Source organism: Plectropomus leopardus, chromosome 10, assembly GCF_026936395.1.
Source record: "Plectropomus leopardus strain MGB_pleo_1.0 chromosome 10, ASM2693639v1, whole genome shotgun sequence".
NCBI lineage: Eukaryota > Metazoa > Chordata > Actinopteri > Perciformes > Serranidae > Plectropomus > Plectropomus leopardus.
The window spans coordinates 28,182,786-28,210,073 of NC_142185.1; the positions used below are offsets into that span (position 1 = coordinate 28,182,786).

A 27,288-nucleotide genomic window follows, 5' to 3' on the forward strand; every position below is an offset into this window, starting at 1 on the left:
TTCCACATTAGGACATACTCCGAAAGTGAAAAAAGTTGACGCGGAACTGTCTATCTTGTTAGTTTCCTGCCGGGACAGTTTTGCAGAACGCTCGTTGCAGAAAGAAGCCGCGGATTTGATTTTCGTGCAGCTAGCGAGCTAGCGCCCGCTGTTCTCTGCATAGTTTGACACTCAGCTTTTCTCCGTCTCCAATAATGACACGCTTCTGAGAGTCAAACTGAAAACATTAACAAAAACAAATCAAAATGAATCTGGACAGACTGAGAAAACGAGTGCGGCAGTACATCGACCAGGTAAGAATTACGGTTTCTTTGAGTTTCCAGCTAGCGTAAATGCTAGCTTGTGGAGCGTTAATGGTAACAAACCTTCGTAGCTAACGTAAAGCTATCACCCAGCCACCCATAACAGTAAATACACATTTGAGTGAGTCTTGTTCTGTCTTTGTTTTTTGTTTTCAGCAACAGTATCAAAGTGCTCTGTTTTGGGCCGACAAGATAGCGTCTCTTTCTCACGGTGAGTGCCGTTAGAGCTGTTCACGTTAGCCAGCACGTTAGCGAGCTTAAATCTTTCACGTAAAGTTAGAAGGATAATTTTATTCAGACTGGTGCTCTATGTGGTGATCGCTCGTGTTTGTTGTCATTGTTACACACGGTCACAGCTGAAAAGAAACTTTTTTTCCAAGTGGTAATGGCAGATGACAGAGAAGTCTGCCAACAGTCGCGATGTTGTTGTTCATCAGAGGACTCTAACATCAGAAACTGACGACTTTAACTCTTTGTTTGACATGCAGAGGATCCACAGGATATCTACTGGCTAGCTCAGTGCCTTTATTTGACCTCACAGTACCACAGAGCCTCCCATGCCCTCCGATCACGAAAACTTGACAAGGTAATAAATACAGGTTTAGTTCACATGTTACGCATTTGTATATGTTCTTATTGTTACTCTAAATTGTGTATATCTCTGCTGTTCATTGTAGCATTGCACACATGTTTATATTTTTATATCTTACATGGTAGTTTTATACATTGTATTGTAGCATAAGGCACAATTTATATTTTACACACTCAGCACATGATCCATATTATATTTCAAATGTACGCACACTAGTGCTAATTGTCCTTTACTGTAGTTCTTAAATTTATATTTTTACATATTTACATACTCAGCATATTATTATACATATTTTTTTTTTATTTTTTTTTTTACAAATGTTGCCCATTGTTTACCATAACTGCATTTCTGTTTTTATATACATGTGCTGGTACTTATTTGTACTTTCTATAATTCTTTACGCTGGCATCAGAGCAACTGCAGTGAACCACAATTTCTCCCTGGGGATCAATGAAGTATTTCTGATTCTGAACAGAATGACAAGGTTCATGACAGAAAGCAATGTGCAAATGAGTTGCGTGTGAGTGTGTGTTTTTCGAAACCAAACTGATCATAATAGCCGTAGCATAATCTCACTTGTCTTCTCGCACACAGCTGTACGGAGCTTGTCAGTATCTTGCTGCTAGGTGCCATGTAAGTAACTGGAAAACACATGCTGTATCGCATCCATGTTTATAAATCACAAAATATAATCTAGAGAAACCTGTCAGATATTGCCCTTGATTTAGATTAATGTCTTTCTGTTTTGTTTTGGTTTTTTTTCTAGTATGCTGCCAAAGAGTTCCAGCAGGCCTTGGATATCCTGGACTCAGAGGAACCAGCAAGTAAGAAGCTGCTGGACAGGAGTGTGAAAGAGGACAGTGGGACACCAGAGTTAACCAAGGATTGGGACATGTCCCCTGCCTCTGTGAGTCTAAACTGCCACTGAAAGATTGGAAAATACCAAACACAGTGCATGATTTTTGAGCTATAATTAGATTATAGATTTTGGACTGGCTTGCTTATCAATGTTGCACGATCTAATCAAATTACTCAGCTGTATTGTCTTCATCTCAACACTTTTTTTTTAAATAGTCATTTTTACTTTTGTGGATGCTGCAAATATGTAGCTGATTTGTGCCAGTATTTTTTTCTTTTAGAGTCTTGATTTTTTTTTTTTTTTTTTAGCCATATGCAATTCTACTTCCTACAAATAACATTCACCACCAACTACAGTTTGGTAAAAGTGATATACATTTGCATGAAACTAACATTAGCAATGATTTTTTCTATTTTGTTAAAAAACTGTCTACAGTTTGATAATTTTGCTCATCAGTATTTATTGGCACAGTGGTGAATGTTTGTGTGGTGATGAATTATGGCGTTTGTTGTAAAGCACTTTGAGTGGTGGGAAGACTAGGAAAGTGCGATTAAAAATGCAGTCCAATGACTATTTCACATTGCTGGTCCAGTCTTGTTAATGCCATGGATGGAGCTCTAACTATATATAAAGTTATGAGAAGTATTTTTGAACATTTACGTGAGACTTTGACCTCTGCCCTCTTTCTCTTCTCCTTCTTTTCTCTCTGAAATATTTCAGATCAACAGCTCCATCTGCCTCCTGCGGGGTAAGATCTATGATGCCATGGACAACAGACCACTGGCCACCTCCAGCTACAAAGAGGCCTTGAAACTGGATGTGTACTGCTTTGAAGCCTTTGACCTTTTAACGTCCCACCACATGTTGACTGCGCAGGAAGGTGAGGCTGATCTGTGGCGAAGATGTGCACTCACCTATAAAATTTTATCTACAGATATGTGCCATTTATGATAATTTCACTGACTTGTTAAATAGTAGTTTGTACAAAATGTTTCTGTGATTTTTCAACAGAGAAAGACTTCCTTGACTCACTTCCTCTGAGTCAACAATGCACCGAGGAAGAGGAGGAGCTTTTACATTTCCTATTTGAGAACAAGTTAAAGAAGGTAGGGGGGGATTTGAAAATAATTTGTTTTGCTTGTGTTCATTGATTAATTAAAAGATGGGGCTTCTGATAGTTTGTATATTTCTTATTGTCCATTAAGCGCAAGACAAAACCAGATCAAGATCTCAAATACAAAAGTCCTGCCTTTATCCTTTAATATGAGTTCATAGAGAGCTAACAACCAAATGAAGCTCTCCAGTGTTGCCATGCTTCAGGGTTCATTTGTATACAGTTAATATTCATTGAAATGCAAATGCCCATTATGAATATTCTGGCCTCTTTTGTCCTGTTACCTCTCTCTGCCTTTTTCATGACCTTGCTTTATTTCCTCTCCCACCTTCTCACATTTATACCCTGCACTCTTCTTTTGCACACGTGCACAAACACACACACTCTCTTCTCCTTCCCACTGCAGTATAACAAGCCCAGTGATCTGGTGGTGCCGGAGATGGTCAACGGTCTTCAGGACAACTTAGATGTAGTGGTGTCTCTTGCTGAGAGGCATTATTACAACTGTGATTTCAAGATGTGCTACAAACTCACATCAATGTAGGTGTCTTTAGGTTTACTTAAACGTTTTTTTGTTCGTTTTTGTGCGTTGAATTCCTCTGCAAATTATGTAGAGTTTTGCGAAGAGCTGTTTTAGGACATTTGAGTGCATTTACATGTACATGAATATTACGTTTATGATCAGGTTTTGGAGTATCCAGTTTCTGTGTTTGAGTATATAAACACCATATTTCATTTATGAAAATCCTAAATGTAAGCTTACCATTACCACTTAGAAAAAAAGGGGGTGTGTACGCAGAAAGTGAATAGCCTGATTTCGCTGTACTCATGTAAATACCATATCCTGAATATGATTACAACTGGGAAAAAAAGGTTCTTTATGTAGATGTAACCACACCCTATGATGCCTAAATCCATCATACCAACCAACATCATACACTGTAAAAATCACACAACAAGGATAATTCTCAATTTATCTCAGTGCACATCTGTGGAGCTGTAATATATTAAAATGCCCCCCGGACACAATAACACTCACTGCATCAGCTCAGGTTTTTAAATAGCAGTGATTGGAAAGTTAGAATATTTTATTTCGGTTATAATAGATAATTTCATTCTTTGTCACCCTGTACGCATACTTCCTTGTTTCACCTGGAACCAGCCACTGTTGCAATACAAACCCAAACCCAAATCCACATCATTTGTACAATATAAACCTCATCTAGTGATCACATCTGTCCAGGTCAAATTAATCACTATAAGTGAATTATTATTCTAACCAATGTTTTGACATTTTTATGTTTGTTATGGTCATATGAAGTGATGAAACAAACAGCTTTACTATTTAGTGAATCTTAATCGACTGTTTTTAAATACAGTGAAGCTGTTTCATTAGGCTACGGATCCATCAGTGACCACCGGCATTATCAGTCCACCTGATGAGTCCAGCCTCAACCACATGTGCTTTCTTTTTCTGTCTCCATCACAAGCAGCCATAATCTTTAAGGAAACTGCTTTTTTCATTGAGAGGAAATTACTTTCTTTTTCCTGTCATGGTTTTAACGTACAAGCACCACCAGCTTCAGGTAGTCAGCCCAAAGCAAACATGTTACCATTCAGCCAGTATCATGGGAGTAAAGTTTAAAAATTAAACAAAAAAAATAACAGTTATGAATTGTTTTTTCATAAGTTGTCATCGTTAATTTAAAAAAAAACTAACACTATAAGTGGACTTCTTGATTAGCCTACTGTAACTGAATAACTAAAACAGCATTAGTATATGAATGACTCTATGCAAAGCGACAAATTGTTGCAGATGTTTTTGCACTTTTTCCTCTAGTACTGTCGAATATGTGTGGGGTTTTTTTGATTGATAAATTATAGTTCATTTAGATGTTTGACTTATGACTGCCTGGGAAATAATGAAGCTTTATGAAAACATGAACAAGTTACTGCAGTAGACTTCCTGTTTAAAAAAATGCATAACCACATACTGAAGCTCTGTTTTTGTGTTTCAGGGTGATGGTGAAAGATCCTTTCCATGCCAACTGTTTACCAGTCCACATAGGAACTCTGGTAGAGCTTGGAAAAGCAAATGGTAACATACATGTAAACGAATTATTTTTAGTTTGATTTAGTGGCCTTACAATGGTTGATAAGTTAATGTTGTTCAGTAAACATTTATTGTCTTTTTTTCCCCTGCAGAGTTATTTTACCTCTCGCACAAACTAGTAGACTTGTATCCAAACAACCCGGTAAGTGCTGCAGCTTTATCATCTTCCATTTATTTCCCTGTTTGCATCATTTCCAGTGCACCATAACCACATGAAAATGTTTTTTGCAGGTTTCCTGGTTTGCTGTCGGGTGCTACTATCTCATGGTCGGCCATAAAAACGAGCATGCTCGGAGATACCTCAGGTATGTATTTGCACACTCAAAAAGAAGCATATCCTGCTTGATGTCACATTGAAGGTAGTTTATATTTATTTATTATTGTGTATCATATGTCTCCTGCAGCAAAGCCACCACTCTGGAAAGGACATACGGTCCTGCATGGATTGCCTACGGCCATTCATTTGCAGTGGAGAGTGAGCATGACCAAGCCATGGCTGCGTACTTCACTGCAGCCCAGCTGATGAAAGGGTAGGTGATCCATCATATCTGTCCTGTCAGCCTACACTGACAGTTTTTCTATTTGTGATGACACTTGATGTCTCCTGCAGGTGTCATTTACCCATGCTTTACATCGGCCTGGAGTACGGTCTGACCAACAACTCCAAGCTGGCAGAACGTTTCTTCAGCCAGGCTCTCAGTATCGCTCCAGAAGACCCATTTGTCATACACGAGGTGGCGGTGGTTGCCTTCCAAAACGGAGAGTGAGTCATGCAGCCACAAACTCACACAATTTAAACTCGGGCCTGTAGTTTGACAAAGGTAGTATAAATGTTATTGGCAGCACAAACTGAAGTTGGCACACACCGGTGGTGTTTGTAAAAGCTGGTTTTAATGGACTCTGGAGTCAGAAGTAAAAAATGAACTGTTTGTTTTGTCCATGTACCAGCCATATAAGTGACTGTCAGCAGCTGAAATATAATCACAGAACGACCAATAACTTGCTTCACAAAGTCAGGAGCTGTTGCATTAGTTTTTTGACTAAAAGTCACATGACTGCCTGAAAAAGTTACATAAAATTACTGCAGTTTACATGGCATTACCATCTAATGAGGAGGATTTAAACTACCCCTCATAGGTTCAGATTACAAAAGGACATATTTTCTTTTATAACTGCTATTGTATCTAGCCATGCTCATACTTTTAGTTTGATTTATGAGGGTTATGACATATGTGGATTAAAAAAAAAAATTAAATTCACCTATATTATATTTTGGTGGCAGCAAAAAGGTGACAAGAAAATGTACTGAAGTAAATTAAGTTATTTGCATTTTTTTCAAGTAATTTTCTTTTTTTGGGGGGGTAATTAAGTTACTAAAGATACTTAATGTAATTTTTTTTACGGCTCATTTGCTCATTTTGGACTAATTTTTTGAGGTTCTCATTTCCTTCCTTTTTGAAAGAAATCAAGCCAATATGTTCAGGTTTCAAGGGTTGAAGCTAGGAGAGCATCTGATTAAAAGATGAGTTGAAACAGTTGCTACACAAACACAGGATACACAGATTGCAATCACAGTTGTATCTGGTTTATTTTACTAAGAATTCAGATGTGCTGTAAGGATGTTTTTCACTTCTACTGTTTCAGCTGGAAGACAGCAGAGAGGTTGTTTCTTGACGCGATGGAGAAGATCAAAGCCATCGGGAATGAGGTATCTGATCGTTTGTTGAACTGAAATGTCTTGAAAATGTGACCAAGTCTCTGTAATTAATTAATGTCTGCTTTTTGTCATTTTCTTTAAATTGAAGGTCACTGTGGACAAATGGGAGCCTTTATTAAACAACTTGGGCCACGTGTGTCGGAAATTGAAGTAAGTATGGAGCCAGTTTGAGCAGCTTTCAGTTTGAATGGTCTTGAATTGGCCCCCATAGGAGAGTGGGTTGCTCTTGCAGCTTTTCTATAAATGGCATCATGGATTTCTTTGAGCTAGTTCATATAGCTGTAATATGGGAGGCTTAATTTATCCCGAGTGGATGAATAAACAAGAGTGTTGTCTTCTCTAATTTGTTCATTCCCCTCCTTATCTTATTTTCTTTCACTTTCCTCCTATGAGCTATTTTCAAAGATGGGCTCCTCTTGTGTTGCATTCACTCAGCATAGGTAGGGCCCTCATTGAGAATTTATGAAAAGACCCTTTAATGAATTATGCATAGCCACCACTCGATAGATATAAGGGGCTCGCAGAATGTGTGTACAAGTGGTTGTTTTGAAAGGTTTGGATAGTTTTCATGCAGAAAGAGGGTTTCGTCCTTACAGAGTGATTGCCTCGCAAAGGTCTTTGGTGCATCATCAATACATCAACGCTATGATGTAAACAGATGAAATCACAGTCGCACATGTGTGCAAATGGAAAAACTTGTAGCATACTTTGTGAAAATGATCTTGGTTTTGCTGACCTTAGATCATAACAGCATCAAAACAGTCTTCAGTCACTTAATAATTATTCCTGTGCAAAGGTTCGTACATTTTCAGAAGGACTATAACTAATAATACTAATTTAGATTTAGCCATTATTTGTTAACTGACAAATCTGGTGTGAATCAATGACTGTAGACTTTGTTTTTTTAGATATATCAGCTGTTTTTGTTGTCATTTCATGACTAAACATAGTCATTTTCTAATATTAAGTGTTTATAATTACTAAGTCTTTTAGTGCCCTTTAATGTTCTGTTAGAAAAAATGTATATCGTCACATTTCTGCATGAATCTGCTTATGAAATTTAGTTAAATCCATTAATATGGACTTGCGTTGTATATTTGTTTCCGTAGAAAGTACGACCAGGCTCTGGAGTACCACCGTCAGGCTCTGGTGCTGATCCCACAGCACGCCTCCACCTACGCTGCCATAGGATACGTGCACAGCCTCATGGGCGACTTTGAGAGTGCTATCGACTACTTTCATACGGTATTGTGCCTTTTCTTCAGTCTGTTTTTTGCTTCTTCTGTAAAAAGCGTGAGTAGTGAATATTTGGCGAGAACTACCGATACAAAGGAGAGTTGATCGCCTCCTTTTCAGAGTGCGAGAAAGAAAAGGAGTTACCTTTGAAATTAGAACTTTAAAGAAAAACAGTCTCATTGGAGGTCAATTTGTTGAAAAGATAGCTGTCTTTATTTTAATTTAGAAAAACAAACCTGGGATCTATTTTAAGACAAAATAAATGCTTCTTACAAGTGCACCCGCTGTGAAAAGCTGAAATCAAAATAAAGACAAAATGAAAAAGATGTTGAATTGTATAGATTTTTGGTGGCGTGGAACTTTGTTTTTTGTTTCAGTAGTAAAAACAAATTCACAAAGGGTAAAAAGAAAGCATGACTTGTGATTGGTAGATTGATTTTTCATTGTTATTAGATGATTTGTGAAAAATGCTCAACATTGGTTTCTTCCTGTGCAGGCACTTGGACTGAAAAGGGACGACACTTTCTCTGTGACGATGCTCGGCCACTGTATTGAGATGTACATCGGTGACACAGATGCCTACATAGGTGGGATGCAGCTGTGCTACAGTTTCAGAATTGTTGTTTATGTCTAAAAATGATTTTACAAGGCTGAGGTGAAACATCTCAAACTCAGAATTCAGCTGTAATAGTGTATCTAAGTGCGCTTTCACACCAGAGCTGTTTGGCCCGCTTTAAACGGACCAGAGTTGGTTTCCTCGGATAGCCTGCTTCAGTTGGGCAGGTGTGAAAGCTAATCCAAACTCTGGTACCAAACAAGTGAACTCTGGTTCGCCTGAAAACGTGGGTCTAGGTTCGCTTGCAAGTGAACCCTGGTGGGAAATGCAAACGGACTATCCAGCGAAACCAAAGAGAGGAACTGACGTAGAGCGCAGTGTTTTTTGGGTAGAAAACAATTAGGTTTGAACATCAAAGTAAAAACAAAAACCCCAAGACTGCATAAATTTGGTGTTGCTCTATTGTTTTTGTGGTGAACAAGCCGGCTGAAGAGGATGGATTTTCATTTTCCATCTCGGCCGATCGATGGGCCGGAGTTTCTTCTTCCTCATGCTTTTTTTCTTCTTCGTTTCGGGCAATACCGCCCCCGCCCCAAACGAACAGCTGTTGTAACTGCGTGACTTTGTCCAGGCAGTTTGTCCGCCTTCAGTAGTGCAGTGTGAAAGTGAACCAAACCAAATGAAGGTGTGAAATTTTTCGAACCCCTGGACTATCCTGGTGTGAAAGCGCCCCAAGACTGTTTTTTTTTTTTTTTCTGATTTACTCTCACACTGGGGTTGTTAATTTTAGAATTGGAAGTGGGAGTGGGGGCTGAACATGACTCTTTTTTTATGCTTAAAATGTTTGACTGTAGAAATGTACATGTGGTGTTGCCCAAAATGTCAATTTGTTGTTCTGAGACACCAGCTGATACATACTTGTTCAGTGATCAGTTGTCGTTTGTTTCCTCATAGGCACAGACATCAACGACAAGGTGCGAGGCAGCTTGAACACCCCGGCGCTGATGAAGATGCTGAACACATCAGAGCCCAGTGAACTTCTGGCCACCCCGAGACTCGAGGACACCAGCATCACATCCTTGGAAACGCCGCTGTCAAATCAGGACAAGATGATGCTGGAGACGCCTCTGCGGCTCTCTTTAACCCTCGAGTGCGATATGTACGAGAGTGACGTGATGTTAGACACCTTGTCGGACACCAGCACGTGATCTCACCCTGTCAGGAGGTGGAACTGTCGTAGCAGCAGGTTGTCAAAGGTTCACATATCCAAGCCCGAGGACGACTATCAAACCAAAACTTCAGCACCAGTCCTCCACCAAAGGTTTCCTGTGGATTCCCCCTCTTGTGCGTCAGATATGGTTGTTTCTGTAAGTGACTAAACATAGAACGTGCTGTTGTGAACATTATGAGTAAAAGTGTGTGTGAATTTATACACAGCACCTGCTGTGCATCATATTAATTTTGCAAGAATGCACTTTAAAAGGGGAATTAACACGTGCCTTTGTACGGGGTTGAGTACTAGGTTTAGCATCGGATCTCGGGTTAAGCCTGAAGACACTGGGAACATGTGGCCCTCTGACGCTTGATTGAACGGAGCAAACACAGCCGCACACCTCACTTCACATCGAAAAGACTAAATTCACTTATTACTGCCTATGGCAGGACCCTCCGTGTTGCTTAACCTGTGGATTTACAAAGTGAATAAAGAGCCAGCTAATTACAGTTTTTGGTGAAAAGAAGTTATTAGCAATTCCTACAATAAACCATGCATTTATCTTAAATTATTTTACTATAGCTGTGTTTTGTGTTAAAGCCATTCTTCAATGATTTCTAACTCTGACCTCTCTGCTAATATCGTCACCAAGCTGATTTTCACCGGCTCTCGGTGCCCGCAACCACAGACACACAGACAAAAAGAAGCAGATCAAGACAGAGACTCCGCCTCCTCTTTCTCTCAAAATCAGACCAAGATTCTGCCTATTTCTCTCCCGAAATGTCTTCAGAAACATAGATTTTCTACCTCTTGAGCAAAAGCGAATGCCACAGCCCTTTTCAAAAATATTTGCATCTTTTTACTGCACAGACAGCCCGGTTTTCTGAAAAGACCATCTTTAGAGCAGTGAAACACTTCTTTTAATGAAAGTGGTTGATTTGTGAAACCAATACTGACCATGTTTTTATGGTAAAAGGGCCGGGACATTTTTAATATTATCCTTAATTTTCTACCTACTGTTGTAATATTGACACAGTCTCTGTTGAGATATTGTAGGTTATACTCTGGTGTCTCAATGGATGAGTTTCGTTTTAATTTAAAACCAGCATGACATCTTGCCTATTTAGTTTCCCACATGTTAACCACTAAATGATTTAATTGATGATTAAAGGAGTAGAGTTAATCATTAACAGGGTTCTAATGGGCCCTTAAAAGCTCTTGAATTTTAGGGGGGAAATCAAGTCCTTGACAGTTTTTGAAAATAGACATAGGTCAATAGAAGTGCTTCAAGTTATATATTTTATGCAAGAATAGGGGAAAAGTCATTTTGGTATTATCTGCCATCATTTAAACAGCATAACTGAGAAAAGCTGACACAAAAGGTGAGGTACTGTTACTGAGACTGTCATTTGTCATTATAAAAATCCTCAATGTTTTAAAACAGTAACTATCCTTGATGAATATTTAAACTATGCCATGTTAGGTCCTTAAATTTGGGGGAAATTGGCCTGGAAAGTCATTAAAAAGCTATTGAGTTTAAAGTCTGAGAAGGCATGGAAACTCTTGATTTTACAGTTTTAATACTTTTTTTTTTACATTTATCCTGATATCTGCCCATACATAAGATAATTTTTACATGTTATAGAACTAACCCAAATATTAGTCTTTTCCCTTCCCTTTAATGTCCATCCCTCCAAAGACAAATGTGCCAGGTGATGTGCATGTAGTGTGAAAGACTCAGACCCTCCTCTCAGATGTCATGCTCCTGTTTAGGGGAGGAGTGAGGTCTCTCTGCCTCCTCTCCGTCTCCTCTCTGACATTCACACACCACACACAGTATTTCTGCACTTTACCTCCCGAACTGGTTTCCCCAATGGAGAGCGTCTGTTGTACCTGGAGGAGAGATGGGCTGTACTCCGTCTAAGTCGGCCGTCATTTACACCCAGGACAAGGTCTGCCGGGACTTGGACACCTGTTCCACTTTTGTCCCCAGCCTGAAGAGCTCTGTGTCCACACCGGAGAGACCTCGGCTGTGTGTGGAGAGCTGCAGTGGCAGACAGGCTTTCCTCAGTGGTGAGTTTATGGTCCGTTTCTTAAAAAGATTTTTTTTTATCCTGCCTCTAATGCATATGGTGAAAGTATTAAATGCACTGTAGTGATCTATCCTTTTTAAAAAAGTTTTCTGCATTTTTTTAGAGTTTAATGTCTAATATGCTCTCCTAAAAAAAGGCAGTCTATTTTAATCCAGCTTTGACAAAAACGCACCACATCCAGTCTCCTAAATTAACATAATTTCTTCCTCAGTGGTGAGTTTATGGTCCGTTTTTTAAAAATAAAATACTGCTTCCAATACATGTGATGAAAGCGTCAACCAGGCGTTTAAGCACTGTAATGATCCATGTTTTTAAAAGACGTTTTCAGAAGTGTTTGTGAAAATTTAATGTCTCATATGTGCTCACAAGAAAATACAGTCTATCTTATAGCAGTTTGGACAAAAAACATCAGATTCAGTCAGCTAAATGAACCTCTTTTCCCTCAGTTCCCTGTCGGGATGTCCTCGGGCGCTCAGTGAGCCGGTCTGAAGGCTGGAGCTCAGCGGGCAGCGTCACCGCCGGCAGCTCACACTGTTCGGATCAGCTCAGCTCGAAGCCCCGCAGCCAGACTCCGGAGCTGCACGCTGACACTGAAGGGACCGCTTAACTGACAGCAGCCTGCACTAACAGACTGACTCTGGGACATTAATTGATGACCACAACAAGTGGGACTATTTTCACACAACAGTGTACTTGTTCGGTGCAAAACTGTTTATTAGCATTCTGCTTTCATACAGCGATGCAGCGGAGGGACACTGCTGATGTCTGATGGTAAAAATAAATATAAATAAATAAAAGCGTTTTTGAAATAAGTGTTTCATCATGGCTGTGATTATTGTAGCCTATTTAACACTTTAAAGTTCCTTTAAAATAATGTTTTTTTAAAAAAATGCAATGATATAATTTTATGAGAAATCAACTGTGTTCATAATTCTGGTTATTACGTATATGACACTTAAAAATTCCTTTTAATGTCAAAAAAATGTTGGACCAATTTAATTTTTACTAGTCCTCAACTTAAAAATGTGTTCACAATAAGGGTAACAGTAGGCTAAAGCTTAATTTTTATGAGGAATAAACTTAAAAATGTGTGTTCGTAAATATGGTAATTAAATACTTAATTACCATCATTATAAACACACGTTTTAAGTTAATAACCCTTATAAGTTAGTTTTTCACATTATCTAAAAAGAAATTCTAAATTATGTACTTACCATATTTATGTTAATTACTGATAAAAAATTATAGTTGTTCCAACAATTTTTTTTCACATTTAAAATGCATTTTAAAGTGTTTTAAAAGTAAAGTGGTCATGTCATAGTCATCTATGTCATGTTGCATACTTTGTTTTAAATATGAATATCTGGTTATTAGAAATGTTATAGACAAGCATGAAAAGTAACGAGGTTTCCTACATGTAGGGGAGACCGGGGTTGGTTGGCACACAGCTATTTTCTGGTCCTCTGAAAATCTTTCTTCCTTTTGTCACAGAAACAAAAATGCAACATATAAATGTTTGCTTCTTTTCACCTGCACTTTTATGTGTGTGTGTGTGTGTGTGTGTGTGTGTGTGATTGTGTACCTTAACCTTTCTTTTTCTGCTGGTTCGAATATTCTAACATAAATTATGCCAGAGCAATACAGCAAAGAATGGAAAGTGTGCCAATCAACCCTGGTCTCCCCTACTCAAGTACTGTACAAGTACAGTTAGGTACACGATGATGTACTTCACTGTAACCATTTACTTTGCAGGTTCAGATTCCTAATATGAATTGTAATCAACAAATAAATGTACTATTACAGGTTAGGATAACACTTTGTTGATTGAATATAGTCATTAAAATCATCCAAACTTTATCAGCTGCAACATTAAGGTGACTGATAGTCAATTAACCTGTTAAGAGATTTTAGAAACGAAACAAAACAAAACAAAAAACAAAACAACACCTTGGTAGCATACTTTACTTGTGTAAATAAGTAAGAAATTAGATGGGCAATATGACTTTTACTTGAGTAAAAGGACTGAATACTTCTTTCACCACTGGTTGTTGAATAGCCTGCATAAATCTTTAACTCCAATACACTGTTTGATTTTACATTTTAGTTAACCTTTATCTAACCAGAAAACCTGCTGAGATTAAAACCCATTTTTCAATGGTGTCAAGCTAGGTGGCAAAAACAATGAGTTGCAGACAAACAATAAAAGACACATAGCACAAACTATGCCAAAGAAATAAACAGAAAAACAATTATTTTTTTTAAAAAAAACATTGGTAATACAGTCAGCTTTCATCCTAAAAACAAACCAAACAACTGATCAAACCATAGAAATAACAAACCATACAAACCAAAAAAAACAAAAAAAACCCCAAAAAAACCAAACCATAATAAGAATCGTACAGTTATAAAGAGCAATGTATGCCCACTTTCTTCTTAGTTTTGCCTGTAAAGCTGCAGACTGCTCCAAATTACACGATATCAAAGCCACTTAAATCTCGCGATGTTACCAAACTCGCGCGAGTACTCAGCGACTCAACAGGGGCGAGAGGGAGATGGAGAGAAATGAGGTCTGAAAAGGACCAAATGACCGCGGGCAAGGAGAAAAGCGTCGTGGAGATACAGTTTAGAGACCTCCCCAGAGAGCAGGAGAACATTCCCGGTAACCTGAAGCAGAAAGAGGAGAAAAAAGAGGTTTTTACGAAGGTGGGTGGCCGAGCGTTTGCGGTGTGTCGCATTGTTTACGCTGCGTGGAAACAGACATGGAGGAGGCATGGAGGGAGGTGGGCTGCTTTCAGCACCGCGGACAGCGACAGGAGGAGGCAGGACATCAGGACATCGTTCACATCCTCCTCACACTTCATCTGATAAAACACTGACCATAAGAGATTATTACAATAACGTCCAGTTCATATTCTTACACCGTCCACACGCCTTCTCAGCATTTTACGTCCCGTAATCCCGGTTTTAGGATCCCAAATCCTAATCTGACAGTGCACAGTTGCCAAGGCGTCATGTGAATCTTAATAATGCTGCAGCTTATTCTCTTTTCCAGTATTTATTACACTGTTGGATAATTGTCGACAGATTATCAGCCTGGCCGATTAACGGGCCGATATTTGGCAGATTGCCGATTATCTGTATTTGCATTTTATTTTGATGATTGCTGGTGAAATTGATCCATGTGCATAATACAGTCAACCAACACCAGGAAAGGCGGTCTGCAGTACACGCAAAGAAAGTGTCAGCATGGGAGGAACTTTTACTTTGTAAAACCTCAGGGAGCTATTATTTTTCATTCATTTTTTATTCAAGTCTTCACTGAACTTTATTTAAAAAATGTTGCAGGGAACTCGCTGTGTATGATGTTGGAAGTTTTAGTTTAAATTTGCTAAAGGCTTTTTTAAAAGGTTTTGTGTTGGAGTTTGTTTCATTCCAAATTATAAATTTCAATAGAAGTATAATTTTCATTTTTATTGTAAATGCATATAGGCTCTAAATATCGGGTATAATGGTGGTTGCAATCTGCAATCGTCACAGCTAGACACCACTTAATCCCCCTAACAAAATATCAAAGTCATTTTTCATCAGTATTAATCAATATCTGTGCTGGCATTAGACCTGTCCTGAATTTTGGTCACCTGATGCCATGTCCTAAATTCAACAAAATATCATCATCTAACAACGTTGGTATCCAGCTGAGCAGAGACTTTTTTTTAAAATTTATTGTCCATCTTTTCTTTAAAAAAAAAACATAAAATCAATCAAGCCTTTGTCTTCTTTGTGCACTGAGCACCGTGATTGGCTGTTAAACACTATGATGTCACTGCTAAAATAAAAAATGACTCTGTCCCAGCTACATAAACCAACCAACACGGTAAAAAACAGAATCAAACATTTTCTAAAAATCTGATTGTTGTAGTCGAGCCATCAGCCATTTGAAATGATTTGGATTCTTCACTGTTGGTTCCAAAAACAGATTAAACATTAAACATCTACAGCAGGCTGTGTAAATCCCTGTTCTCCTTTTAAGAGCGTGGAGCAAAGGAGTGATGCAGTTTTTTGAGTTTTATCCCCTAAATTTGAGCAGAGCTTTTTCCATCTTCTCTGATATGTGGAAGCAGCTACATCTAAAGAATTGATGCTACTACAAAATGACCTGCACTGCTAACAAGGTTAAACTGAAGAAATTATATATTTATATTTGATTACAGGTGGTGATTCGAAGGCTTCCACCTAACCTTTCAAAGGACCAACTAGAGGAGCAGCTCAGTCCGCTTCCCTCCTATGATTATTTTGAGTTCTTTCCAGCCGATCAAAGGTAATCACGATAACGCTAATCCTCATACGTATGCGTATGATACTAAATCTTGTTCCTTTATTGAGAAATGTTATGACTTCTCCCTCTTTTTCTTCCTCTCCACAGTCTTTACCCCCACCTGTTCTCCAGAGCATATATCAACTTTAAAAACACAGAGGACATCCTTCTGTTCAGGGACCGATTCGATGGCTACGTCTTCATTGACAACAAGGGTATTTCTCTTGATTAACCTCAGTTTGACTTTGTTGGACATGAACACACAGTGTGACATGTTCTGCGATATTAAATGCAAACAGCGATGTGTTTGTTTTGCAGCTACACAGGCTGAGTTTTGTAGACGGAGAGGTGGCTGTAGAGCTCTTGTTGCCATTGTTACTGTTTGACGGCGGGTCTGCTAAATGATGCGCTGCCTTTTATTTCAATATTTGCTCAGGCCAAGAGTATCCTGCAGTGGTGGAGTTTGCCCCCTTCCAGAAAATCTCCAAGAAGAAACTAAAAAAGAAAGATGCCAAAGCCGGGAGCATTGAGGAAGGTAGTGGAACAAAAAGCTTGAGACATTATTTCATAATAAAATTTCAGAATTTCATCCTCGTATACAGACCAGCAGACATCATAATTTGCTTGTTCCTGCATGAGTTTAAGATTTACAGAAAACCAGGATTTGAATATTGAAACATGCTGTTATGATGTACACTCATTCTGGTTTTTAAACCCCCCAGACCCAGAATATAAGCGGTTCCTGGAGAATTACTCCTGTGATGAGGAGAAGTCAATGGCCAACCCCGAGACTCTGCTGGGAGAGATAGAGGCTAAGACCAGAGAGCTTATAGGTACAGCACCATCTCTTTTTTGTCTATTTGATTTTCTTTTTTTTCTGATTTTTTCTTTTCTTTTCTTTTCTTTTCTTAAATTGTCTTTTATTTTGCCATGTATTCTCTTTTAAACTGTAAGTCTCATTTCTTTAATCTTTTGCTTTCCTGTTTTTAGGAAGCTTTAACACCTTGGCTAATTCTGGCATTTTTATACCTCGTGTATTTATTAGTTTGCACTGTCCTGAAAACCTACCATAACTATCAAGATTCATGTAAATTTAAACTAAAAAGCTGAACTTCTGTTTATCTATCCCTTATTTTTCATTTATTTTTTTAAAAACTTTTTGGTCGATTTCAGCCAAACGGACAACACCACTGTTGGAGTACATCAAAAATAAGAAAATTGAGAAACAGGTAAGAAAAAATGCTTACAGAGAGGCTTTGCTATTTGTCAGCCAGCTTGTATCACTTCTTGAGAGAGAGAGAAAAGTGGGCGCCATACTGTTTCTTGTATTGTAAACATGAGGGCTAAAAAAACAGAGATCAAATAAGCAGTGCTGATAAAATTTAAACCAGGATTCTGTTACTGCTTCTTTCTTTCCTTAAATGTTTTGAGAAACATAATTCAGCTTACCGGTTCACCAGCTGGCCGCCATATTATTTCCTGTGTCAGAATGGACAAACTTACATTACGTCACCCACCGCTGTGAGCGTTTATAGATCTGGTGTCGTGCACTGCATTCTGGTAGTTGTAGGTTTTCTACGTCTTGAGCACAAGTGAATGCCACAGTCCTTTTCCTCTGTTTTCTCCAGTCATGTAGCACCAGTTTCAAAAGTATTTGTGTGTTTCTACAGCACAGAGAGACTAGTTTTATCTCACAGTTAAATACTTGTTTACATTAAAAGAAATTACACACACATTGCTTTGAAAAAAGTGAAGAATCTTATCTAATGCATCACTTTTTGTAGAGAATACGGGAGGAGAAGAGAGAGGAGAGGAGAAGACGTGAGCTTGAGAAGAAACGGCAAAGGGAGGAGGAGAAGAGAAAGCGACGAGAGGAGGAGAGACGCAAACGAAAAGAGGCAGAGAAGCAAAAGAAACTGTCTGATAAAGACATTAAAATCAAGGTAATCACGAATAATTGTTTTCATACATGCTTAATTCATTGTTTGACTGGCACAGCAGCATGTACTTACGGAGCTTTTTCCTGTTTTATCTGCACATCCAGCTCCTGAAGAAAAGTGACCGGGACGATGACGTGGATTCTGACCGAATGAAGGACAAAAGTGACATCGGGGAGACGGACAGAGGCAAATGGGAAAAAGCTGGAGGACAGATGAAGTCGAAGGACCCCAAAGAAAAGTAAGGGTTCTGGGACATTGTTTGAGATGGACACTATTTTAAAAATTGTTACCACATTACATTTGGGCACACTCAGGGTGGATAAACAAGTCCAACTCTCAGTGAGTGTGTCCTCTGCTAATGTGGATTGCTTTGTCTTTTTAATCTGCTCCCTTTCAAATCTGAATGGACCTTTCAATTTAATATTGCTTTGGATAAATATACATTTATATCTGCATCTTGATAGTGTAGCATAAAGAGAAAAAACTACAAGCATGAGCTGACAGCCTGGCAATAAAAATATTATTTTTATCCATTCAAATGGATAGTTTTGGATTGGGAAAGTATTAATATCTTATTTTCTAACAAGTCATGAAGCAATTAAACTTACGATATGTCATTTTCTGCCACTAGGGGTCTCTCTCTAAGCACTCTAACAAAAGATGGAGAAATGCCATCATTGCAGTCAGTTTCTCCCAGTTAGATTTCTTTCAGTGTTCATTGCTCGGGAGGTTTTTACCGAAAGCCGAATCTGTTCACCTGAAGCCTGAAGCAAGAAATGAAATGCAACATTTTGAAATAAAGTGCAACATGTAGAAGTTCAGGCTGTGGATCTCCTAACACGAACAGTGTAGAATATTCAAGTGACTGACTTTGAATTGTTCAGACTGTGTACAGCACAGGGAAATAAACTCTTAGCAAACCGAGAGGTAGCGCATTTTATAGAGCGGTATCGTCTCCCTGAGGGAAGAGGGACAAAAAGACTGGCAGAAGGATGACCTGCAGGGTCATTTACAATATTTAGGACTCGGGACAGTAGCCTGGAGCTGTAAATATCATCTTGTTCTGGCAGATCAGCAGTCAGTCTTGCGTGCGAGGTGCACAATTCAATGTTATAGTAGGAAAAAAAACATACTCGTTACTGTAAAACCAAGACTTCATTTGACTTGAACACAGCAAACCTTGATGAGAGAGCTCCAGCTCCAGAGCGACAGCTGTGTGCATGAGTCACATTCAACATAGCCTACACCAAGCATGATTTGCCGGAAAGAGGTAGTTTGAGACGAAATGTGTAAAACACAGATGTAGAATCCATAATTTATCTCTGTCATGTTGGTAAATTCATTAAAATGAAACTGCACAGACTGAAAGTGGTCAAATTATCTCACATTATGGCACTTTTTGGTATTGGCAATCGTACGTCATGCAGATCGAAAAATTATCTAACTGCTGTGTGATACTAATAATAATGTATGTGATATCTACGTCATCTCCTCTCTTCCCTGTAGAGGTCAGCCTGAGAGTGACAAGGAGCAGCGAGAGCAGCACGGCCGCAGACAGAGAGATAAGGACCACCGCGGGAAAGACGAAGAGAGGAAACGACAGAGACACCACTATGAGTTTGACAAGTTCATGCGCCGCAAAGATGAGACCAAATGGGGGAAGGGCTACTGTCAGGACCGGGCCAAGAAAGAGGGGCACCATCACGGCTACTCTTACTGTCCCGACAGCGGAGACAAACTGGGGAAGGAGGACAGGGACGACCTGGGTAACAGGAAGGAACGCCTCCGAAACAAGGTGAGCGAGAAGGTGAGCATGAGATGGGGGGGAAGGTGACGACTAATTGTTTTCTTTCTCATGATGTGAACGTGTTCATGTGGTTTAGATGCTGGTTGATATGTTGTTCTTTTTCACAGATATCAATCATCAGCTCAGGCTTTACTTTCAGTGGGCTTGTGTCATAGAAAGATCACTGTCAAGATGAAGATTGAGTCACGAATTAAAGGTCATCAGGCCAATGCAGAAGTAGCACTTAAGTAACCGTATTAGAGTCAGCTTTTTCTTAAATGACGTATGTGAAAGAAAAGGTTTCTTTGCTTCAGTTTTACGTTTATTTACATACGTTTTTTGGAGCTGCTGCAGATTCAGACACAACAACAACATGCAAATATGGCAAATGTGAAAAAAATCTGTCGTCAGGATAAAGTCATGTCTGTGATTGGCCGAAATATTACAAAGAAATATGACATTAATCTTTAGCTTTAACATTAGTTACTTTAATATTACTTTTATAATAGCAAACACACAAAAAAACAACACACAAGAAACTGAACTATTTTTCATATAATACAGGCAAAGTAGAGCTTTTTTTTAAAAATCACAGCCTGGGATATTTCAATGATTTGCCACTGCATTGACTGTGTCGGTGCACACGGAGGAAATAGCATGTATTTTCTCCATTTAACAAATATGGAAAATAGTGAAAATTCCGAATTCCAAGGTAAAAGCCATGAACGACACGCAGAAACACAATAATGCATGTTTTTATGCTTCGATGGCTGTAGGATAAAAAATTGCACTTTAAATGGGTTTCAATGGTGCAGTTTTTGATTGTTACAATTACAATTTACACCTTGTATTTTAGACTTATTGTAGGAGCTGAGGTGGAAATTCCAAGATTAAACAAAAATACACAATCTTGCCAAAATGTTTGCCATATGCCAAACTTATCACAGCAAACAGCCAAAATGATCAAAAAATGAAGAGTGAAAAGCACATAAAATGCATAAAACAGTCCCAAATGCTTAAGATCATTATCATTAAACAAAAGCTTTAGTCAAACGGATTGTTTGGATCTTTTGAAGTGGAGTTGTATGAGTTGATAGTCAGTGTATTACATACAGCAGATATCAGTCAGCAGACCACCAGTTTGGAGAAACAGGCAGAAGCACCAAAACAGAAACTAAACTGTACTGCTGTGGATGGGGGGAGCAAAAAAACCGTTATAGAGTACCATATATTTATAGTACATTCACTGCGTTTTCGTCAGACAGCACTTTCTGACGAGGGAAGCCTTTCACAGCTTCAGTTCCCCATTTATGTCTCATCTCTTCAAAGCCGCCAGACTCTGCTGACAAAAAGAAACATTTTAGCTCACTGAACACAGGAGCTGCTGCTCTTTCACTGTTTGTTTGTTTGTGTTTGTGTGTAACTTTGATGAATCCGAGCTGACCCTTTTAAATACAGTGACTAACATACTTTTTGGTGCCCCAAACAATTGAAAAACAAATGACACTAACAATTCATACCAATAAGAATATTTACAATTCAAAGAACATGAGCAATAATAATAATAATAATAATAATAATAATAATAATAATAATAATAATAATATCAGTAAAATTAAACACAATCAAGACAGAATGAAATAATACATTTAAAGACAAACTAAAATAGATGACATAAAATAGACGACATCACATCAAAGCAAGTCTATAAAAATGAAAAAACAAAACAAAACAATAGTATCTACACAGTTGTGTCGTTAATAACTCCCTTTAATAAAGGTAATTATGTCAACATTTTTCTACCATGTGTTCACTTAAAGCCCAGTGTATGCTGGGATACACTCTCGCTCTGCGTGACTCGAAAAAAAAAAAAAAATTGGTGAGTAAAGAGGGTGAACGATATGTATATTCAAAATGTGTGCTGCTTGTCTCTCCCATGTCCCTGCTCTCTTTGTCTCCCTGCAGGACCGTCCCGCCATGCAGCTCTACCAGCCCGGCGCACGCAACAGGAAGCGCATGAGCTCAGCAGGCAAAGGCTACGACTGCATCCCTGTGGGCCACTCACCCGAACCCGGGACGGAGCACTGCTTCGAGGCCGTCACCGTGGCAACGGGGCTGGAGAAGGGGTTCGAGAAAAGCAAGGATGAGCAGTGAGCAGTGTGGATGTTTATAGAAAACACAGATGAATTATTCAGCCTGCGTTGATGGTGAGGGGTTATCAGTGAGCTTTTAAGAATAATTTAGGGAGAAATGCACTTCAAAAGCAGCTTTATTCATTAGATGTAACAGAGTTCAGAGCTTTGGATGCTGGTTAATGTTTTTGTTTAGCTGGAGCACGAACATTAAATATTTTAACTGCCTCACTGTTTAGTATTCAAAGAATTCTTGGAAAAAAGAAAGAAAAATACTGAAAACAGAGGCAAATAATGATAGTTATGATAGCACAACAGTCAGTGTCAGGCAGTCCAGTGTCATTCCTTTTCATGTTTTTGAAGTGTGTCCCTTTAAGAGGCAGCTCACCTGTCGTATCCATCAGCTGTTATCTGGTCGAACGGGACCTCGTCCTCTGCAGCAGATCTTGTTACTGAGCCTTTGTAGACTCCACTGAACCTGGATGTTTTTAATAATCGTATAGATTTTATGAAAATGACGAATAACATAAGTTACAAATAATGGATGTAGAAACTTTTGCAGATGAAATCCTGTGTGTATCTTCGTGTGTGACGGTGAGCGAATGAGAGACAAGAAGAGTTATTATTGATGAAGCAGACAATTCTTTGGATCTTTTTCCTAGTTTTGATGCATCTCATTACATTTGGTCCATCTCATTCTAAGGTGTCATTAGGGTTGCAGCGATATGGCAGTTTCAAGGTATACCGTGGTATGAAAATTGACGGTTATCATGCGGTGTACGTTTGTTTATCCACGGTATTGAAAAAAGAAAGGAAATAAAATCTCACCTTTATTTTAGTTATTTTAAATAATTAGACCTTTTACACATACTTTTATTTCAAATATAATCTCTAGTTACGATATTATGCTCATCGTTTAACCCTCATGCCGTTGCAACCCTTGGCGTCATACAACAGAGATGAGAATTTCTGATCACCCATGAGCCAAGAAGAACACCTTCTCTACATTTCTGTAAAGCATTTTGTAGGAATAAAGTTGCAAAGTATGACGCCGATAAGAGAGAGCAATTAATTTTCTATGCCATGTGCATGATTTTCTATTAATTATACCGACGTAATGTACATGAGAGCCACAAATGTTGATCCTGTCTGTTTAACAAGCCTTATATTATTTTTACACACAACACAGCATTTGTCTATCATACCTCTTGTATCATTTTTTTCCTTTAAGTTCTCAGAAAATAAAGCTCTTGTACCGTTAGAAGAGACTAAATCAGTGTTTCCGTCATTCTGGTAGTTCTTTGACAGTTTGGGTGAGGCAGCATTTGTCAGCAGCACTGCTCATAATGCACATGTACAAATGCCAGATATGAATCAGTTACAGCCTGCAATATATGAATAAACAGCAGTGTTAGCACACGTGGGTGTAGACATGCCTAGTTGTTTCGTTAGTGATATTAAAGGCAGTTTATAGAAAGCTACACCGGGGTGTAAATATAGACAGTGCAGGAAGTGCAGTTGCATGGCATGGTCCCTAAAGGGAAAGGGAAATATGTCTGCGTTTAAGTCTTTGAAATCTGGAGCAACGTCACTTTTACGCGAGTATTTAAACCTTTGAACCGTGACAAAATTAGTGTGATTTCTTTCAAAAACATGAAAAAAGGGCAATGAGCTTGATAATAAATGTTCTGCAAATTTCAAGATATTAGTAGACTTAAAAAAATATTTAAAAAAAATAGCAATGAAAAGCAAAAAGCTAGGGAAAAACTATAGTTGTAACTATCATAATTACATATTTAAAAATATGTTACACAATTCTTATATTTTTAAGCACTTTTTCCAGGTAATTTTCTTGCTTACTTAAACTTCTTCACATGTTTTTGAAAGAAGGTTTCAAAGGGTTAAAGAACTCACAACAAATTGAAATCAGTGCCTTTAGCTATATAGACAACTAAAATATAAATGCAACACTAAAGTTTTCCCTCCCATTTTACACAGGTTTAAGTTAAAGATCTTTTTCATGCATTCAAAAGATAAATTTCTCTCAAATTTTGGTCGCAGTGTGTGTTACTGAGCACTTCCCCTTTTCTAAGATAAGTCATATATTATTATACCGGCTTATTACTACTGGCTCAGGACTCAGCGTCTTCACTTGTACGATCTGAGCTCAGCCACCTGGACAGCTGATGCAACAGTCGGTTTGCACAACTGAAGAATTTCTGCACAAACTGTCGGACACAATCTCAGGGAAGCTCAACTCTACATTCGTGATGCAGGTTAAATGTATTGCGAAATTAATGTAAAAAAACATTGGAGACGACTTATGGCAGTCAAAGGAGCACAATGGACATGACTGCAGTCAGCAGACCAAAGACACACTCCCTCAAAACTTGGTGCATCTGTGGCATTGTGTTTTGTGATCACACTGCTCTTTAAAGAGTGGCCTTTAAGTGTGACCAGCTCAACGCAGACCTGTGTAATAATGCTGCTGTTTAATCAGCCTCACATGCAAGGTGGATGGATCATCTTGGAGAAGGAAAAGTGCTCACCAACATGAAATTTAACAATTTGACATAAAAATTTGAGATGAATGTCTCTATTGAGAGTATGAAATAAAGTATTAGATGTTTTGCTTAAATCTGTGAAAAGCTGAAGCAAATACAAAAGCGTTTAAATTTCAGAAAGCAAACCTGTCTTTATCATGGTTTTCTCTTAGTGTCGCTTTTTTTTTTTTGTAGGGTTAGGGTTAGGGTTAAAAAGTCAATAACAGGGTCCTCACCACAGCAGTCGTGGGTTTGATTCCAGCCTTAGCCCTTTGCTGCATGTCATCCTTTATCCCTCCCCCTCTACGCTTAAGCTGTCCTATAAAATGAAGGCAAAAAAATCCCCAAAAAATCATCTTGAAAAAAAAGGTCAGTTACAATCTGCAGCAAAATGATGCTTATTCTACATAAACTTTAAATAACCTGAATAAAAAACAGTTAAATGAGTACTTCCTAATGTTCTTCGGTATATTTTGTCTATTTAAAAATACACAAAATTGCTGTGTAATATGCATGTTGATGTTGGCAATGTAGTCTCAATAGTGCGTGTGTGTGCTTCATAGTAAGTAACCAGCGTGTACTAAGTCATTACTACCTCAGGCCTCTGAATACAATTCAAATTTTTTTCTCTCTTTCAGTGTAAGTTGAGATCAGAGTGATACAAAGGACTGTTGTAATTCATGCTTTTTTACTACTCAATGTTGACGATACTGTTACGCAATGCTCTCTATTGCATTAATGTGAATAATCTCGCCGGCAGTCTGAAACACTGTAACCCAGATAAAGCAGAACCATTAAGCATCAACAGGAAACCAGCAGCTTAAGAACACAACCTGTGAATCTTGTGAAAAAGAGTGTGATCTTCTCACTTCACTTCAGTTAAAAACAGAAACCTTCATATGTTTGTGTGTATATATATCTTCACAATGTGGGGACTTGGCTGTCTAAAAACAAGCTGTCTTTTCTTTCAGGGAAAACAGAGGCCATCCTTTTTGGATCCAGAATAAAACTAGGAAAGACCCCAGAGATGAAGGTAAAGGTTATTATGGGGACACAGTGAACTATTTAGGACTTAAATTAGACAAATATTTATCATTTGAGGCCATTGCAATCAGTGTCCTCCCTAAAATCTGCCAAAAGATTAAATTCTTGGCAAGAGAGTCAGGGTTGTTCGACCGATCAACACCAAAGATGTTAGTAGTTCAATGTCATTTTTTTTTGCCATACTACCACTTCCTGCTTTATTAGTACACCACAGCACAGGAAAATAAACCCCAGAGTGCCAAAAACCAGTGAGTCCGGGTTGTGTTTAAATTCCCTTCCTGCACTCATCTTCATTCAGCACATTTTCTACAACTTGATTGTTTCCTGTTGATAGAAGAGTCATATAGATCTAGTTGCTTACGCATAAAATTGTTTAATATGACATCTCCGTATATCTGTCCAACTACATTAACAATCACAACGACTCAACAAGATGCAGCTCTGCAGATTTTATTATGTGTCCAAACTGCATATGTGTGGCCAGAACCATGGGGTGTCCATCAAACCATCCGTCACATTCTCGTGAACGTGATATCTCAAGAACGCCCCGACGAAATGTCTTAAAATTTGGCACAAACATCCACTTGGACTCAAGGATGAACTAATTTAGTTTTTGTGGTTAAAGGTCAAAGGGAAAGGTCACTGCTGTCATACATCTGTGTCATTCTCAATAATACCTTGAGGGAATTTATATATCTGATTGATTATCAGCTGAAACAGATGCGTTGGACGGATTGACCAAAAACTGCAAAAGCATCCCTTCACACTTTCTAACTTGCAAAATCACTTTTCTTTGTGACGTATTGGTACTAGATCTTCATTAGGCTCACTCTGAAATGATTGTTTTGGTGGGCAAAGGTCACTGTGACCTTGCGTCTGACTCATTCAAATGTAATATCTCAAGAAGGTCAGTCAGTCAGTCAGCCATTTTCTGTAACCACTTGTCCTCGTAAGGGTTGTGGGGGGGCTGGAGCCAATCCCAGCTGTCATCGGGCGGAAGGCGGGGTACACCCTGGACAGGTCGCCAGACTATCGCAGGGCCGACACATACAGACAGACAACCAGTCACACTCACAGTCACACCTGAGGGCAATTTAGAGTCACCAATCAACCTGAGCTGCATGTCTTTGGACTGCAGAAGGTTTTGAAAGAATTTCCTCAAATTTGGCACAAATAGCCACTTAGACTCAAGAATGAACTGACCTCACACAACATGTGCTGGGCCATGAGTCAAGAGTTCACACGCTAACAAGTGACAAAATTCAACAGAAATGTAATAGGATAGAATGAAAAAGTCAGTCAGTCAGTAAATCTTGTTTATAGAGCCCATTATCACAAATCATGGTTTGCCTCAGAGGGCTTTACAGTGTACGACATCCCTCTGCCCTTAGACGCTCACATCACCCAAGGAAAAACTCCCGAAAAAGAACCCCTGTAACGGAGGAAAAATGAAAGGAAGAAACCTCAGGAAGAGCGGCAGAGGATGATGAGGGACCCCTCTTCCAGGACGGACAGACGTGCAATAAATGTCGTAAATAACAAATGAAATACAATCGTGGCAAAAAGGAAAGAGAGTGATCCCAACTCAATGGTCAGCATCACTGCGCCATCATTATGTTGAATACTTTTCTTGCCATTACTCAATCCCATAATTCAGGAACAAAAGAGAGACTTTTGGTCAGATACTGATTTTGTGAAACTAATCTTAAAACTATGCTGATGGTGTAGATCTT

At 38.7% G+C, this 27,288-nt stretch overlaps 3 protein-coding genes across 4 annotated transcripts; all 3 read left to right on the forward strand.

Annotated features, from left to right (window-relative positions):
- Positions 1-60: 60 nt before the first annotated feature.
- cdc16 (cell division cycle 16 homolog (S. cerevisiae)) lies at positions 61-10,273 on the forward strand. The gene is made up of 18 exons (XM_042494558.2): positions 61-293; positions 459-513; positions 791-888; positions 1,489-1,527; positions 1,661-1,801; positions 2,474-2,633; positions 2,765-2,859; positions 3,274-3,407; positions 4,886-4,965; positions 5,073-5,122; positions 5,212-5,285; positions 5,385-5,510; positions 5,591-5,743; positions 6,625-6,688; positions 6,786-6,847; positions 7,807-7,942; positions 8,430-8,520; positions 9,444-10,273. The coding sequence occupies exons 1-18, from the start codon at positions 246-248 to the stop codon at positions 9,695-9,697; spliced, it is 1,860 nt and encodes a 619-aa protein (XP_042350492.1). The 5' UTR covers positions 61-245; the 3' UTR covers positions 9,698-10,273.
- Positions 10,274-11,378: 1,105 nt separating this feature from the next.
- Positions 11,379-12,595, forward strand: LOC148188542 (uncharacterized). The gene is made up of 2 exons (XM_088082710.1): positions 11,379-11,775; positions 12,242-12,595. Exons 1-2 carry the CDS (start codon positions 11,607-11,609, stop codon positions 12,400-12,402), a joined length of 330 nt encoding a protein of 109 aa, XP_087938836.1. The 5' UTR covers positions 11,379-11,606; the 3' UTR covers positions 12,403-12,595.
- A 1,716-nt stretch (positions 12,596-14,311) lies between these two features.
- Positions 14,312-24,089, forward strand: upf3a (UPF3A regulator of nonsense mediated mRNA decay). Of its 2 annotated transcripts, none has more exons than XM_042494663.2 (10): positions 14,312-14,498; positions 16,007-16,113; positions 16,219-16,325; positions 16,547-16,645; positions 16,833-16,943; positions 17,284-17,339; positions 17,895-18,053; positions 18,155-18,288; positions 19,557-19,857; positions 21,802-24,089. In XM_042494663.2, the coding sequence occupies exons 1-10, from the start codon at positions 14,358-14,360 to the stop codon at positions 21,988-21,990; spliced, it is 1,404 nt and encodes a 467-aa protein (XP_042350597.1). In that variant the 5' UTR covers positions 14,312-14,357; the 3' UTR covers positions 21,991-24,089. The 2 variants fall into 2 exon arrangements, with proteins under 2 accessions (XP_042350597.1, XP_042350598.1); XM_042494664.2 differs by having other exon boundaries at positions 19,557-19,845.
- The last annotated feature ends 3,199 nt before the right edge of the window (positions 24,090-27,288 follow it).